At 40.9% G+C, this 17,566-nt stretch overlaps 2 protein-coding genes across 4 annotated transcripts in view; both read left to right on the forward strand.

The window, feature by feature from the left end:
• LOC102779718 (protein NLRC3-like) overlaps nucleotides 1–17,566 on the forward strand; it is a 71,731-nt gene that overhangs the window by 24,348 nt on the left and 29,817 nt on the right. The gene's annotated exons all lie outside the window — the stretch shown is intronic.
• LOC102776653 (uncharacterized) lies at nucleotides 7,205–17,220 on the forward strand. 3 transcript variants are annotated; one of them, XM_035915462.2, is made up of 9 exons: nucleotides 7,205–7,303; nucleotides 7,556–8,075; nucleotides 9,381–9,512; nucleotides 11,414–11,527; nucleotides 13,993–14,127; nucleotides 14,270–14,403; nucleotides 14,494–14,542; nucleotides 14,817–14,868; nucleotides 16,771–16,878. In XM_035915462.2, exons 2-8 carry the CDS (start codon nucleotides 7,923–7,925, stop codon nucleotides 14,838–14,840), a joined length of 741 nt encoding a protein of 246 aa, XP_035771355.2. In that variant the 5' UTR covers nucleotides 7,205–7,303; nucleotides 7,556–7,922; the 3' UTR covers nucleotides 14,841–14,868; nucleotides 16,771–16,878. The 3 variants fall into 3 exon arrangements, with proteins under 3 accessions (XP_035771355.2, XP_006808170.2, XP_035771354.2); XM_006808107.3 differs by lacking the exon at nucleotides 14,817–14,868 and having other exon boundaries at nucleotides 16,771–17,220; XM_035915461.2 differs by lacking the exons at nucleotides 11,414–11,527; nucleotides 14,817–14,868 and having other exon boundaries at nucleotides 16,771–17,220.

Here is a 17,566-nt window from a genome sequence, read left to right on the forward strand (position 1 = left end):
TACTTGCATTTACAAATATGAATATATATGTAAATACACACACGTATGTGCTCAGATAAAACAAAAAAAAAAGAAAATAAATAAAATAAAACAGAGTCTAAATTACATGAAATGACAATTATTAGGTCTGAAATGGAGTAGGAAGAAGTATAACATACTTATTAATCCCTACCCCATGCTCAACATTCTATTGAATCCCACTATTCACCTAATTCCCATCATCACTTACCCCACACAATAAACAAGGAGAACATGTATAAACATAGCTACAGTGATAGATATAATTTAGATACAATTTAGCATAGTTATATATACTATGGGTGATCAACTTTATCAGTTTCATATTCTTCCAAAATCAGTTTTCGAAACATTTTTATAAACTGACTAATGCTTGAACATTGCTGTAGGTCCACAGTAAAACTGTTCCACAGTTTTACCCCATAAATAGTAACACAAAAGGTTTTAACCTGTGTCCGTGCTTTAAGAGTCTTCAGATTTAATTTTCCCCTCAATTCATAGTCCCCTTCTCTGTCAAAAAACATCCTCTGTACATTTCCTGGTAACATATTTTATCTGGCTTTGTACATAATTTTTGCAGTTTTATATTTTATAAGATCCATAAACTTCAGAATTTTTAATTTCAAGAACATGATGTTAGTGTGGTCTCTAAATCCTGCTTTAGTAATAATCCTGATTGCTTTTTTCCGAGTTTTACATAGTGGTTGAAGTGAAGTTTTGTATGTATTTCCCCAGATTTCCACACAGTATTCTAAATATGGCAATATAAGTGAACAGTAAAGTACCCGGAGTGATTTGGAAGGCAAAAAATGTTTAACTTTACTCAGTACAGAGATGCTTCTTGACAGTTTAGCTTGTATATGCTTTATGTGAGGTTTCCAGCAGATTTTGTTATCTATTATCACACCCAGAAATTTTGTTTCAGAAACTTGCTCTACTTCAACATTGTTTATTAACAATTTTGCTCCGGCATCTTTTTTACAATTTCCAAATAACATAAATGTAGTTTTTTTTCAAATTTAGTGATAACTTGTTTCTGTCAAACCATGTTTTCAGTTTAATCATTTCTTGTGTGACAATTTCCAAAAGCTGCTGTGAATTCTCTCCAGCACAAAAAATATTTGTATCATCTGCAAATAAAATAAACTGTAATATATCAGATGTTTTACATATATCATTGATATAGAGGATAAACAGCTTTGGTCCCAATACTGACCCCTGTGGAACTCCACAAACAATGTCCAGGCACTCTGATTGATATTCACCAATCTTCACAAATTGTTGCCTGTCTCTCAAATAACTTCTGACCCACTCTAGCACCACTCCTCTAATACCATAGTACTCCAGTTTATCAAGTAATATTTCATGGTTAATTGTGTCAAAAGCTTTTTTTAGGTCAATGAAAACACTAACTGTGCATTGTCTTTGATCTATATTGTTGATGATATTTTCAATTAGTTCCATTAATGCCATAGATGTTGATCTATTTGGTCTGAAACCATACTGACTGTCCATTATTATTTTGTGTTTATCTATAAATTTGTCAAGTCTATTAATGAAAACCTTTTCCAGTATTTTTGAAAATTGTGAAAGTAGAGAAACAGGCCTGTAATTTGTGAATTGGTGTCTATCTCCATTTTTAAACAGTGGTATTACTTTAGCTGTTTTCATTTGTGTTGGGAATGCACCAGTTTGTAGAGACAAATTGCAAATGTGTGTTAAGGGTTTGGAGATGCCATTGATCACTTTCTTAACGATTTCCATGTCAATGTCATCAGAGTCTGTAGAATTTTTTGTTTGTGATTTCCCAACAATATCAATGATTTCCTTTTCTTCGACCACCGTTAAAAACATTGAATGAGGATTACAGTCAATGAGTTTAGTTTCTTTCTCTGCAGAATCTGTTATATCAGGAATTGTATCAGCCAAATCTGGCCCAACACTTACAAAGAATTTATTTAACTCACTAACCACATCACTCATGTTACTAATATTTCTATCATTATAAACGAAATACGAAGGATAATTTGACTGCCTAGAACCATTTTTAATGATGGTATTTAATGTTTTCCAAATCCCTTTAATATTATTTTTTATTGATATTTAATAATTTCTCATAATATTCCTTTTTACATGACCTCAAAATACTAGTTAATTTATTTTTATATTTCTTGTATTTATTTTCAGCTTCTGTACTTCTGTTTGTTATAAATTCTCTATATAAGGTATTTTCTTTTTACATGCATTTTGTAATCCTTTTGTGATCCATGGGCACGCTGCATATTTTTGTTTTTTACTGTATTTCTTTACTGGGCAACAGCTATTATATAACAGTTTAAAATTTCCTAAAAAAATCTCATAAGCTTTATCAATATTTTTTTCCTTATACAGCATCTCCCATTCTTGCTGGTTATAAGCTGATTAAACTTTTGATCTATAACTGTACAATAGGGAAGTGAAAGCGCTGCGGATGTCTTATGTGGAGATGGTCAGTTGAGAGGCGCCATCAACATTATTTGTATTTACATGTTCAATTTTATTCTGTTCTTTCTCACAATAAACTTCTGTCTACACCAAAAAGCTGCTAGTGTCCCAGAATTTTAATTTTAACCAACACAGCTTCAGGTCCCTTTAATTGGACCCACAGGCAGATTTGGTTTGCTGCAGGACACTCAGCTATCTTCACGTTTAACAAAATGACACAGCTGACAGATTAGCAGAATATAACAGAGTGGACCGGGAAGCACACTGATCAATGGTAAATTGTTTTCACAGTCACAGTGATGGAAATATGTTGGTCACTGATGCCCCTTCTTCCTTTGGGCCATTCAGACTGCTAACAAACTCACCTCGCCTCACCAATCTGTGCCATGGTCTGAGTGACCCTCATCACTCAGGACACTGACACATTCACACCAAGTCCTTTACACTACCTCCAAGCACTTTGCTCTCCAGTGTGTGCCTTTATCTTGTTTTGTATGTGCTCCTGATGTCTTACTATTTATATTTTATTCCTGCAAAGTTGGTGTGGATGTTCCACTCTTAATTTTATTGCAATATAGGCGCTCTTTGCAGTGAGCTAATTTTATTTTGAAATTAGTTTTATTTTGAAAATCAGTCTCCGTCCAAAACGTCTCCGTCAACACTAGACAACAAAAAAAGAAAAACCCAGTTCAATAGTCCAACCACTGCCCTAGTGGCAGCAATAGTTCTGGCGGCTGACCCAGTGGACAGCAAAACAGGTGAAGCCCGCTGTGGCAGTAGTGGCGAAACAGTTCAGGTGGCCAATCTCGGGTCCAGTGGCAGCAACCGAGCACGTCAGGCGGCCTGCCACGGGTCCAATAGCGGAGACACTGTGGCTCTGGCGGGTGGCCACGGATCCGGCAGCAGTGGAGCGGCAGCTCCTGCGGCTCCACTGCTGCAGGAGCAGTGGAGCCGTCCAGTGGTGGCGACGCTGCTGCTCCGGCGGGCGGCTATGGGTCCGACAGTTGCGGTGAAACGGTCCCGGTGGGCAGCGCGGTAGCTGCGGCGGGCAGTCACGGGTCCAGTGGCGGCGTGGCAGCTGCGGCGGGCGACAATGTAGCACAACACACGATCCCCAATGTGCTGGCCATGCAAGTTGTAGACGTGGCACCCGTGCTGCTGGACGTGGGCGGCGTCAAGAGCCCGCTGGACGTGGGTGACGTGGGCGGCGTGGGGGGCGCGCTGGACCTGGAGGTCCTTCGCTCGCTGAGCTCATCCACTTGCGACGCATGCTCCTCCGGCTCGCTGAGCTCATCCACTTGCGGCGCAGGCCCCTCCGGCCCTCTGAGCACCTCCATCTGCGCTACAGCTACTGATGGTTGATCCGGAGGCGAAGATGGTGATACGGTAGCTGCAGGTGGTGAAGATGATGGTAGAGTAGGTGATGTAGATGGTGAAGCCAAGAGTGCTGCAGTCGCTGCAGTCTGAAGGTTCGCTGGTGGAGAAGTAGCTGCAGAGGGCGGAGGTGATGATGGTGTGGCAGCTACTCGCGGTAAACTGGACAGCGATGCAGGAACAACAGACGGGTGAAATGATGGCAGAGTAGGTCCAGCAGGCATATTGACCTCCAACTGAGGATGAAGATGAGAGGCTGACTGGACTAAAGACTGAGCTATAGGTGGCTGGGCAGCAGACTGAGTTAACAGAGGGGCTACAGGCTGTGCTGATGGTTGAGTAGGTGACGGCGTTTCACCAGCTTTAACAATCTCCAGGGGACCAGAGCTTTCTGAGGCCTCCAGTTCAGCCTCTGGGGAGGCCCTGGGGAAACATTCTTTCTCCATATGGCCCGATGGGGCCGAAAAGTCCCCTGAATCTGGGTCGACTGACTCCAAGCTCACCAACTCTGAGTGGACCGCTGGATAATTGTCCCACTCTAAGAAAGTCACTTTATTAGCCACACCATCAGTCTCAAAATCCTCAGAGTCATATTCAACTGCTACAGGGTCCACTGACACTGTGTTAACAGTTTCAGCTGTAGCCAAACAATCCTCAGTCTCAGAGGCCAAATGAGCCACGACATCAGAGCTTGTAACCATATTGACAGTTTGTAAACTAACCTTCTCCTTAGTTTGTTTCAGAGACTCTGTATCCTCACTCCCCAGAGGCACTCTGGGCTCCTATAACAATAAGGAGCGCCAGCGGCGCAATTGCCGTTTCCTCTTGGGCACCAAATCAATAGCAACGGTTACTTGCTGTTCCTCTGTCTCTTGATTATCAACAGAATTAGCTAAGACCACTTCTCTCTTGGATTGTGAGGGAGGATGCTCAGAACAGGTCCACAAAGCTGGGTCTGAAGATTCAATTTTAGTATCCTCTGACTCAGAGGCCAGACCCAAGCTCACAGTTGCGGGTGGGTTAGCACAAAACACGATTCCTGTTCTAATGAAATGACCAGGCCCACAACATGCTGTGTCAGTGGTCGCTGACCCCGAAGCACACACAGAAACAGGCATGGTCCTACTAGCCAACATTCCCTTTTTCTCAGATTTAGCTGGCTTCAAAGAAAAAGCCTCTATTTTCTTATTCATAGTGAACAAGTTCACAAACATGGCAGAGTCTAAGTTACTCACAGAGGCATCTTGTGCTGCTGGTCCTGAGTCAGCTGACTCTTTTGAAGCCAAAGGAGTGAGCTTTGGAGTGACAATGATGAGGATGCCATGTCCTCCTCGGAGGGTCGAAGGATTGAGCAGCAAGCGATGGCGGGAGAATTATCTGCTGGTGCCGAAAAAACCAAGCAGCGAGGGCGTTGAGGAGGGCAGCAGAATTAATCTTGCCTGGATGGCCCAAGCCAAACAGCTCGAAGCTCGAGCTTGCTCTCAAATCCGTGACAATTTGAGTCAGTCTATTAATGTCCAGAAAACCCTGGGGAAAAGGAGTGGAGGACAGGAAGTCATCAAAAAATACTACCTGAAGATGCCTCCTGTGAGGATCTGCAGTCTGGATTACACTCCTGCAGAAAACCCACAGTTGCATGACTAGCTCCTCCTCTGAGGTGAAACCTGAGTCCACTGGGTTCATTCTGGCGGGATCGTTCTGTCAGGGTTGGCTGAAGAAGAACCCAAATGCTGGACTTTTAGAATGGAGAAAGTGAGTTTATTTACACAGAAAACAGTGCCAACAGTCCACAGTGTGTGCTTTCCCAATTCCCCGTGCCGTGATTCCTCTCCGTGATGTGTGGTTGTGCTTCGTCCTCCTTGGTGCCTGTGTTCAACTGTGTACTGCTCCCTCCACACGTTTCCGTAATCACCCTGGAAACAAGTACTGCCCCATCCACTGTCCGACTAAACACGTTAACCATTCCAACAAGAAAGTATTGAAAACACAAGCTCCGCACTAACTGTATTTCTAGTTTAACGATCCCACGCCGACTGCTGCTCCACTGCTCTCTTAAGTAGAGCCCTTTGATTAGGCAGATCAGCAACAGGTGAGTTATTATCACAGGTGTGGCTGGCTCCAAGGCAGGGACTCTCCAGACCTGGTGGGGCAGCAAAACTGACACAACAACACACAGGGAAACGAGGAACGAGGAGCAGATCACACCACAACCATAAATGATTAAGAAAGACAAATAAAACTCATAATATTCTCAAAAAAATACTCAAAAAAAACCACATGATCCCTGGGTCACAGACCCAGGTCCATGACAAATGGATTGCATTCTTAAAGCGCTTTATGAGACCCTCAAAGCGCTTTAAAATTCCACTTTATAATTCCACTTTATAATTCCCCTCTGGCCATCACCAGTAGGTGTTAGGTGAAGTGTCTTGCCCAAGGACACAACGACCGAGAGTGTCCGAGCTGGGGCTCAAACCGGCAACCTTCTGATTACAAGGCGAACTGCGAACTCTTGAGCCACGATCGCCCTAAATAGCAATAATAATAATTATTATTTGATGTAAAAAAAATTATAAGAATCATTTTATATATTTTTCCATAGCATCACATTTGAATTTAACAGTTCAATCTTTCAAATAACAGACAAATATTTGTGAAATTATGATGCAATCGTGAATGTATTTTAACATACAAATAGTATGCATATGTACAGACAAATACATTTAAAAAACAAGAAAATTATGTTTTATTACATTTACAGTCATTTTACGTTAATTTACATTTGAAATGTAAAATCACAGTCTATTGATGTGAATTTGATGATATTCTAGAAGAACAGTACAAAACTGTAAAATACATAGTAAAATACTTTTATATTACAATTTTCTTTTACAGTGTAGTTAAGGCCTGGATCCAAATATTGATATGTGCTAGTTAGAATTATTATGCTCTTGATTTTCTCTGGCTGTCTCTTTTCTGCTCTGTCCTGCTAACACATCATCCTTCGTGGAACATTAAGATTCATATGTGGGTCACAGCCAGGAGGACAGAGGTGATGTAGAGACAAGGTAGAGGACTCTCTTACTTTTGTTAACAATAAATTAACATTTAACTCATTTGTAGGAATGCAGAGTCACATTCAGCTGTTACATGTAGGTGGAACTAGACTCTTTGCATTTAGTTTCACATGGTTGTTTTGGAAATGACCTGATTATGTAGTTTGGTGTCAGAGAGTGTGCAGCAGACTGACAGGAGCAGCTGTGTGTGTGTGTGTGCATTCTTCCTTAAATAGACTTCCTTCCTTTTCTCAAGCTTGATGTCTGTCTCTCTGTCAGTGCCAGATAAACAGCCGCTTGTTTATGCCATGAATTTGTCAATAGGCATTGATCCTTCTGCTCTGCGTTGCTGAAACATGTCCAGATGTGAGGTAGGATATCAAAGTGTCTGTAATGGTTTTTTTTCTTCAAGTATTGTGTCATTTCTCATTATTACACATAATCTATGGACATCTGTGGTTTGATTTCTTTGTATGTGAGGATTGGATGGGTTGTTACCAACATCAGGTGATAATTTCATGTCAGCAGCACCTTCAGAAATATATTTACTTAGAAAATTGGTGACACGTGCAATGCGATCTTGCCCACTGTGTGTGGATTTTAAATCTGTTTCTAACCTACAGGAGGCGAGAAATGCAACTGACTGGTCCCAGAGACGAGAGAGGACATTTAAGAAACTTCTGAACAGCAGAAAAACATCTGGACAGACACGGGAAAAACAGCTGTCTTAAACTTTGATCACATCTGTTGATCTGAGGCCTGTTAAGAAAAAAAGATACCTGAACATCACATCATAACATCTGTATTGTAGAAATTCATTTGAAACATTAGAACAACACCTAGACAAGAGGTTCTGGCCTCTGAACACAATCACATGTAACATCTGTCCCACAGCAGAGAAACATGTGGTTTCATCACCACACAGCTGGTTGAGTTTTTGAAAACGAATCAGCTGTGTTCTCTGAACTCTGTGAACAAGGAACGTGGGAGATGGGAGGAATCGTGTGTACAGAAGAGATGAAGGAGGAGAAGAGGAGGAGCGAAGGGAGGGAAGACAGTTTGACATCAGCAGACAGAATACGAAGATTCACCGTCAAACAATTTGGATACAATGTTCTGAGCCTGGCTCGCCGAGGTCTGAAGGTATGACAGCAACACCTGCTTTTAGGTACAAATGGCCACTGCTGCCATCTCTGTGGTTTCAATTAATAATGTACAAGCAGACATCCTGGTGTCTACACTCATACATTCAGAGTTTAGCCCTGTGAGATCCAAGTGTTATCTCAGATGCAGGTTGAAGCTCCATCATCAGCCTGCACTGTGATCAACACCTCTTTCATCCTTCTGGGAACGCAGTCAATTATTCAGATATGATCAGATATGACAGCATCTGGTTCCTCATGCCAGCCTTAATCAATCTTCACTTATTTAAACTCCTTTGTTTGCTTTCCAACTCTTGCTGCCTATGAGCAAGTGAAAATCCACTTAGGATTGTTTTCTTTGAATCACTGCAGAGATTTTAGCTTCAAATATAAAGCGCCTTGAGGCAACTTTTACTGTGATTTGGCACTATATAAATAAAACTGAATTGAATTGAACTGAATACCACTGGTAACATAGAGCCAATTGAAACCTCACCCACTAACTATAGTTTTGAATACTGTGCAACACGTGATGAGATTCTTGTTATATACACTCAGGTCAAAAAAGGCCTTTTTCGGATAATTCTAAAATGCACATTATTTTTCAGTTTTGGGTAACCTTACCTTTGTTTAACCTCTGACAGTTCACCACTTACCTTTGTACAATTTCAGCTTTTCATTGGACTTGAATGACTTGAACTGGACAAAAAGTCGGCTGTTCTAAATCTTTTGACTGGCAGTGTGTAAACATATTTTTAACTGTAGATTTGTTTCATGTGACATTGACCCAAGTTTAAATATTTAACTTCTTCTTAACTTCTTCATCTGTCAAAATGAACACTGGCCCATTTATGCCCAAGCATTAGATCAGTGCCAGCGTGACGTTTATCAGTGACTTTTCACACAGTAATCACACCATGTGATGAAACGATGGGCATTTTCTCCTTACACAGTACAGCACAGCATGTTTTGGGCTCGTGTTAATAAATACTGATGACTTTTAAACAATGAAAATATGAGCTGGCTTCAACAGGAGAGGACATTTAGGGCATATTATTGATAACTGGTTTAAATATTAATTATTATTTTAAATGATTAAGCTGTTTTATCGAGCAACATTTAGGAGCATTCAAACATCAGGCTTTCCACATGTCAGCTGCATTTTCTGTCTTTTGTGATGTAAAAAATACTTTAGGGAGGGCTGATTAAATATGTACACTAAAGAACAGTGCTGTGAGAACTTTTCCAGCTGTGTGGTGAATTCTGAGTGGAAAGCAGCAGCTTCCTTTTCTGTTTCACTCTACAGGAGGTTCCAGATGAACTGTGGGAGTTGTTGGAGTTGGACAAGCTGAATTTGTCTCTCAACAGCCTGACTGTTCTTCCTTCTCAGCTGGCTCTGCTGTCTAACCTGGTGGTCCTCAATCTGTGGGGTAACCAGGTAAACACACCTGATACCTGACATTCCTCCTCCACTGAACCATTTTAGTTTAAACATATGACATTGCAGGAGTTTGTCAGGATTCATTCAAAGACTGAATCCCACATGGTTATAGAATAATTCAAACGTATGTCGCTAAAATTTTTATAAACCAGATGTTTATTTTATGGTAGAACATATGAGGATGGAAATGAAAGCAAATACAAAGTTACACAAGAAAACACTCATGTAACACGACACACACATAGATATTTATCTCTCATGTTGATCAACAGTAACCCTTTATTGTACAAAAAAAAACTAAGGAAACACTTGTGAACCCTGTTAAACCGTTTAATGCAGTGATTTTAAAAACAGCTCTTCCATGAAATTATATCATCTTATTAGAGAACAGGTGTTGCAGGGGAGAGGACAGGCATACTATTCCACAAACACTAGATCCTACATTTCCCATGATGGACCATGAGAGTCTTGCTGAAGCCTAATAAACATCCAACAGGAGGTGTTATCCAGGTGTGTTCACGAGCTAACCAATGAGAGCATATTGATGTTCATGTGCTCAATCAGTGGAATGACCTATTAGCAGCATCAGAGTCTTAATTTAAAGTAAAAGTCATGTAGTGTACCTATGAGCGAGGTACTGACCTCCTTCCATCCCTCCTTCTGCCTCCTCCTGTGCAGCTGCTCAGTGTCCTGGATAAATAAAAGTTCTAATCCCCACTGAAATCTACCAGGATCCAGTTTCTGCCTCCACCCTCCTTCAACCTTCAGCAGCATAATGAGCCCTGAGTAGCAGCATGCATGGCAGGCTGTTTCTGTCATATGCTGTTAGCCTTGCTTAACCTGTGAGCTAAACCTGTTTGTGAAATGTTTTGTAAACAGGAAATTTTCAGCTCTCAACACTTGATAAAGTCTCTTATTCAGAGTTTTATTTTCCCTGTGTGTGAAGAGGGTGTTTGGAGGACCCAGGTGCGGACACAGACAAAGGAGGCAAAACGTTTACTGAACTTAAAGTGAGCCTTTATTAGGGCCGGTAAACAGTAAAGCAAAAAGAACCAAACATAAACTATGGCAATGACCTAAACAAAGGGCCTAAACTGGGAAACAACTAAAGACTAAGAAAAACTAAGACTCTGACTTGGACTGTAACTAAGAGCTATGCACATGACATGAAAAAGCAAAGGACAGTCTTCTGGACTGGTACGTGAAAGGCTATGAGAACACGACAGCAGCAGATTACTATGAACATGATCAGAGCAGAGACTGAACAACTATGACTCATGACATGTAGCTAGAATGACAGGAATGTTAACAGACGATGCAACACTGACACAAAGACACACTGGGCTTAAATACACTGAGGAAGTCATCAAGGAATTAGAGACAGAAGGGGAACACAGCTGGGAGGAATAAGACCTAATGAGACAGTGGGAAAAAAGCTAGAAACACTGACATAAGACAGGAACATGAACCTTCAGAGTAAAACAGGAAACAAGACACTACTAAACAAAGACGCAGACACGACACAGAGAGACAGACTAGACACTGAACTAAACCTGCAATAAACATGAGAACAAAACCTACGGACTAATCCCTAAACAAGAATAACTGAAACATAGAGTCATAATCATCATTACCATCATAATAAGAAAAGAATCCAAAATGCAAAAACACACCAAAACATAACAACTCAAAATACTGGATCAAACTGACCCAGAACCGTGACACCCTGTGTCTATAATTATTCTATATTTCAATCTGGATTTCAGGGCACTTTGTGAAGAGTTGAATTCTAACATCTTTCACTTTATTTTCCTGGAATGGCTTCTCTTATATCTATTTGCTTATATTTATGGTAAGATGCTTGTCCCTGGTGTTATTTGTGTGTTGTGTGTGTGCAGCTGAGCAATTTGCCACCAGAGATCGGTCAGCTGAGGAAACTCCGAGTTTTATTTGCCTACAGAAACAGACTTAAAGAGGTTCCTGAAGAGCTGGGCGCCTGTACACAGCTGGAGGTACTGCTGAAAATTCTTCAGCTTCTCACTTTAGTGACATTGCTACTGTGATCACTGCTCCTGAAAACAGCTCTTTAAAATGTTGTGCAGGTTTTATTTTAGCAGGTAAATATGCTTGACGTTTTCATGCATGCTCATTCATCCAGGTAAATAAATCTCCAAAAGTTGATTCTGTTCATCTGGACGTAGCGTTTTCAGTGGGAGAAACGTTTCGTCACTTGATGCACTAAATAGTTTGGGTTCAGATGGTGTTTTTTGGTGTGTGGTTTCTGTTCAGCAACTGGAGGAAAGGCTGGCCACATTTATAGTGTGGCTGATACAAAAAGCTCCTCATGTTTTGCTCTGGTTGCTATAGTTGTCTGTAGTTTTCCTTGTTGCCTGCAAATACTCAGTAGTGCATAATTTTCAACCAGAAATGGGGAATGTTTGCCTTCAAAATAAAAGTTGTTTGTCAGAACTGCAGCCACTATATTTAAAAAAGGGGTAACTTTTACTTAGAAGGGGACCCTATTTTCCATTTTGTGTCTGTTCCACGATTGGTTGAAGAATAGCTGGACAGTATTTGCGGACAAGTCTCTCATTTCCATTTAAATTGTGGGTATTATGCAGAGATTTTTGCCAACCATGTGGGGAATACTCATTTTCCCTCACGACTGATGATTGTTATGAATTAGTTTCTAGGTCTGTGCGACTTGGGTCTCATTCACTTGATCCTGCATTGTCACACATCCAAAATGACGGAGAAGCGGTTTGTAGATGCATACACAGGGGGCACATCATCAGTGATGTTTCCTGAGGTGAGGACCCATCCTTTTGATCCAAATCTACCTGCAGGCTCTTTCTGCGGCTTCAGTGGCAGATGTGATGCCCTACCCCTTTGTTTGTTCTCAAGCTGCTCCACTGGCACTGATTTACATGTTCTTGGTACTTTAGAGAGGTCTATAGTGTCTTGCTAGAGTCTTGCTAATGACCTACTAATTTTATTGAGGTGCGTTGCAGCAGGGACACATGGAAAAGTTTCAGGATACTGGCTCTCGAGGACTGGAGTTCATCTCCTATGGTCAAGAGTTTAGCTGAGGCTTCTCTCCAACCTTAACATAGGACATTTTCCTTTGGCTGCAGATCTGCACTCAAAATGCATTTACCACACACTTCAGCAACTGGTCCTGGCATTTGGCCAGAGGTAGTGGCCCTCCTAAAAGGCTTTTTAGGATATTCTCCTTTGGGCATAGAAGACATGTTGGTGCTCACTCTTGTCACAGATGTGCAGATTTGCTGGACTGGGTAGCACCCCATATGCAGCTTGGCACATGAAATGAATGTGCTGAGGTGCCAGATATCATCTCAGCTTCTTGCTCTTTCTCATTTTGTCCATGCCCCTCTGCTCCTGCATGCTTACCATCCTGCTGGTCCTGAACTCCTCCTGACCTAGATGGTTTTGTCCTTAATAAGGAAGAGAGGAAATTAAAAAAAAACAACAATATGTCCGAAACCATGGCATAAACAGAAACAAGGCCACTAAATACCAAATAATAAAGAGACCTTTAGGAAACAACAGAACAGATGATTGTCAGTTAAAGGTCCTTAGCTATCAAAGGAATGTGGCCTGTAGCAGTAAGCTCTGATCCTGGCTTAAAAACCTGGTCAGGGTATTGTGCCAGCAGGGAATCTATTGAATCAAATTTGATAATTTTGTTATTGTATTTCAATAAGGAGAAATCACTTGGAAGAAATGAACATGTTCTATTGAGATAGAGAAATGGATGTATTTGGCGATTAGGCTCTGATGACCCATCATAGCAAACTGAATCGCAGCGATGACAGGATTTAGAGCAGGAGTCTAGATACTGGTGGTGAAGATGAAGACTGAGGCGTGAATAGAGCTCTGGCTGAGGTATCTGAGGTGGATATGGGAGGAAGGTGGGATGCTCGGAAGAGAGTCTGAAAGGAAGAATGACAGCGAGCACAGATTTAAACCACGAGAAGCTGATTGGCTCAAAGAAGGTGGGCAAGAAGATGATTGGATTAGAATAATGATGTCAGTATTGACAGTGTGGGAAAGCGGTAGTCATGTAAAAACAAGCAGATGAGTGATTACAGATCTTCCTTATTGAACTTATGCATAAGCTGAATTCATTTACTGCCTTGAATTAGAGCGTAAATACAATTTCAGACCTTTAGATGAAGCTCTTATGTTCAAAATTTTAATGATTATTTTTAGAACAAAGTTTTGTCACAAAGAAACTTAAAGTGAGGATTACACTATATTTTCCAGTAAGTCTTTTCCCTTAAAATAGCACAAAGTTTGCTTTGCTTTTGGTTTGGAGCTAAACAGTGCAACACAAGATTTTGGATACACCTAAAAATAAGACGACGGTATTTTTGATCCACTTGTTCTGAGGCTTGCTGGATTTGCAGTGGAAAACAGGAGTAATATATGTGGTTATCTAAACCACCTGTTCTAGGTGCTGAGTTTAGCCAACAACCAGCTGTCATCGCTGCCGGCTTCTCTTTCTAATCTGACCCAATTGAGGAAGCTCAACCTCAGTCACAACCTCATCACTCACATCCCGGGCTGTGTCTACAACATGAAGGCTCTGGTATGTTCATGTGGGGCTAATATCACAAGATCGAAATACTGTGTTTACCTGTGCTAAATTCTGGAATAAGTAGTCTGGTTATTCAGTACAACTACCTGTAGAAGATTCAGAGAGGATTAGCTAATGTGTTTAAAATCCCCAGGTGTTCCTTCACTTGGCCTGTAACCGTCTAGAGAACCTGGCAGAGAATATTCAGGCTCTGGTGGAGCTCAGAATTCTCATTGTGGAGGGAAACAGCATCCACTCATTGCCCAAGGCCCTCTGCTGCCTCACCAGGTAACCACATCACCAGGTAACCAAATCCACGTAACGCCGCCCCACTGGAGTGGCGTGTGTGTATCACATTTGTATTTGATTTGATTTCAGGCTGGAGTTACTGAATCTCGACTTTAACGACATCAAGGATGTTCCACAGGTAAACAGCTCCACTGGTGAAGGATGATGATGATGACACTAAACATTTTGATAGTAATGGTCATCGATATCTTCAGAGATGATGGTGATTATGATATTGATGACAACTGGTACCCTGGCATCTCCAGTACAGGGCTCCAATCCAGGCTTCACATTAAAGCTGTGTGATCAGCCTGCCTGTCTTTAAACCTGCTAACAGATGCTAACAGAAATTATCAATGAAAATTAGTTCAACACTTTCACCATTAATTTATTCTAACTCTAGTTTATTTCAGCCTGCCCTGTGCGCATTACCCTAGAACTGTATGAAGCATGGCTACGTGAAAGGTGAGCTCACAGACAGTCTTTCTCAGAAAAAGGAAAAAGACTCTCTCTGCATGTTGTGTCAACTTTTTGGTCCACTCTACTGCTTTCAAGCGTGTCTCTATTAGAGATGGGCCGATCCGATATTACATCGGTATCGGTCCGATACTGACCTAAATTACTGGATCGGATATTGGAGAGAAACAAAAAATGTAATCTGAACCATTAAATATCAAAAAAGCACCTCACAAAACTTGCGACACGGCGTAACTCAGCTCATAGCCGTAGCACGTCAGAGCAGTATGCGTAACGTGATAGAGCGGCTGTGGCGTGCGAGACCTGTCGGTGGTCTGGTTGAGTATTTGGAGTCTCGCTACCAAACATGTAAACAAACATGTAAAGCATTCCCACCTTAAGCTTATCAACCGATATATGGAGCGACTGCCTCTCTCTCTCTCTCTCCTGCTGCTACTTCAATCATGAAATTGATCAATGATCAGCTGATCGGCTTTTCTGTCACGAGTCTGTCTCTCTTCTTTGTTTTTGGCCCACTTTGCACCAGAAAGAGGAAACCAGCAGCTGAACAACAGCAGCATGTTTAAGCTTGATAAGCTGTTGTTAGAATTTATTTAATATAACTTTCTACACCAGGATCTTTTTCTACGTAGATGACAGCTGGTAACTGTGCAGGAGCGGATCTAGCAAAGCTTAGCCAGGGGGGCCGATAGGGCATGAACAGGGAAAAGGGGGCACAAAGACATACTTTCCTTTCTTATTCTCATTTAAAATGTCGAGCTTTTAATAAATAATTATCTGAATCTTACACCCAAAGTTTTAACCTGATGATAAATGTATAGAAGTCCATTACTGTATATAGTAACTGTTAAGTCTAATATACCCTAGTAAGCTATAGTACTTTTTCCTTTGGGAACCATCTGTGCAGTCTGCAATTCTGTTGAAGAAAGATGTTGAATCTATTTAATTATTGTAGAAAAATAATTGATTTCAGTGCATTTTTTTTTTTACACCTGCATTAAATTAAAGTTGATTACATCAATTAAGCATCACGAGGCTGAGGGTGGGGTGGGGGGGGGGGGGGGGGGTTCCCTATTTTTTTTTTGCTGGGAGTTTGCAACCCTATTAGTTAGGTTGTTTAATATTTCTGCTAAGTACTCTTTAAAATACCAGAATAGGGAGGATGGTGTAGGTTTAAGTTTATTAGATCGATCAGTGTTGCTGGACTATGAAATATTTTGGGTGCAGTGTATTTTTTGCATACAGGTATAACAGAATAGCTTTAGTGTTTTGTTTCTTAAACTTGAGTATGAACTTATACAAAATGCAGCAAGATATTAAAAAAACAGTTTTATTGATTAAAAAACACACTATATCGGATTCATATCAGTATCGGCAGATATCCAAATTTATGATATCGATATCGGACATAAAAAAGTGGTATCGTGCCATCTCTAGTCTGTATACATATCCCCATTCACACAACAGCATTTCTCACGCTAACGCTTAATTCTCACGTATTTCAAGTTCAATGCCATGAAAAACGTGTTTGCTCCGTTCTTTATTTCCCCACCTTTTTAAGGACACACTGACGTGTTTATTTAAACAAATGTTAATATTAGACAAAGGTAACCTGAATAAATGCAAGATGCAGATTTTTAAATGAACAGCTATTTCTTTCCTATATTAAACCTGGACCCTAACACCATGTAAAGGGTTAGGTATAATGAATCATAAGATGTATGTCTGTCTGTCTCTCCATAACCTTCAGTCTCTTTCACAAGTCTGTGATAATATTAATAATAATGGTGATAGTGGTGCTGGAAGCATGGTGATGACTTCGATGATACTGATGATGATAATGATAATAGTGATGACTTTATTGGTGATAAACACAATGGTTACTTTCAGGAGATGCACCAGCTGTCCCGGCTGGAGAAGCTTGCTTGCCATCCTCTGGATAAAGGACTTCACATTGTCCACAACCCGCTGCTAAAACCAGTGAAGGAGGTGCTGGAGGGCGGGCTCGGTGCACTTTTTAACTACCTGAGAGCAGGGTAGCTTGTAACAACCTAAGAAATGGATTTAGAACTTTTTCAATACATTTTAAGTACTTAAAGTGTTGAATAGGGAGCAGGAGTTTTTAAACTACCTTAGAGCTGCAGAATGGACTTATAACCACCCCAGGGATTTGTGCGAGGCGGGGCTTTTGTTGTTCTTAAACAACCTGTGGGTTTGGAACAGGGGCAGGTGACTGAGATGACTGAGCAGACACCTGTCATGTGTCCAAATGGATGTATGTAGACTAGTAAAATTTTTCTTAAAGAGAATTCCAATTTAATAAACTGATTTTTAAAATGCTTTATAAGTCTTCATTTCAAAAAACATTTTTGAATTGCACTTTAATAAACTGCATTTCATAAACCTTTTCCCTTTCCTGTTCGCTCAGGGATTAACATGTGGATTAGCAGTTGGATTAGCAGTTGGATTAACAACTTCATTTTAAAAATCCTGCTGCTATTCAAATTAGCCACACCGTGGGATGTAAGGAACTCTCTGATTGGTTGGACAGATGCAGGCTGTCTGCCTGGATTTTTCTAGCTCATAGCTTTGCCCTGCTAAGAAGCGTGTGTGCTTGTACAAAAGCCGTTCAGCCTCGGGATTTACACTCGGCTCGACACGGATATGTGAAGAATGAAGGGACCCT

Source organism: Neolamprologus brichardi, chromosome 9, assembly GCF_056152115.1.
Source record: "Neolamprologus brichardi isolate AB-2024 chromosome 9, ASM5615211v1, whole genome shotgun sequence".
Taxonomy (NCBI): domain Eukaryota; kingdom Metazoa; phylum Chordata; class Actinopteri; order Cichliformes; family Cichlidae; genus Neolamprologus; species Neolamprologus brichardi.

Bases quoted from the DNA above. Each gene is read 5' to 3' on its own strand.
- LOC102776653 (XM_006808107.3), top strand. From the start codon at position 7,923: ATGGGAGGAATCGTGTGTACAGAAGAGATGAAGGAGGAGAAGAGGAGG. The intron at 9,513-11,413 runs GTAAACACACCT...GTGTGTGTGCAG, and splicing joins TCAATCTGTGGGGTAACCAG to CTGAGCAATTTGCCACCAGA. The intron at 14,404-14,493 runs GTAACCACATCA...ATTTGATTTCAG, and splicing joins GCCCTCTGCTGCCTCACCAG to GCTGGAGTTACTGAATCTCG.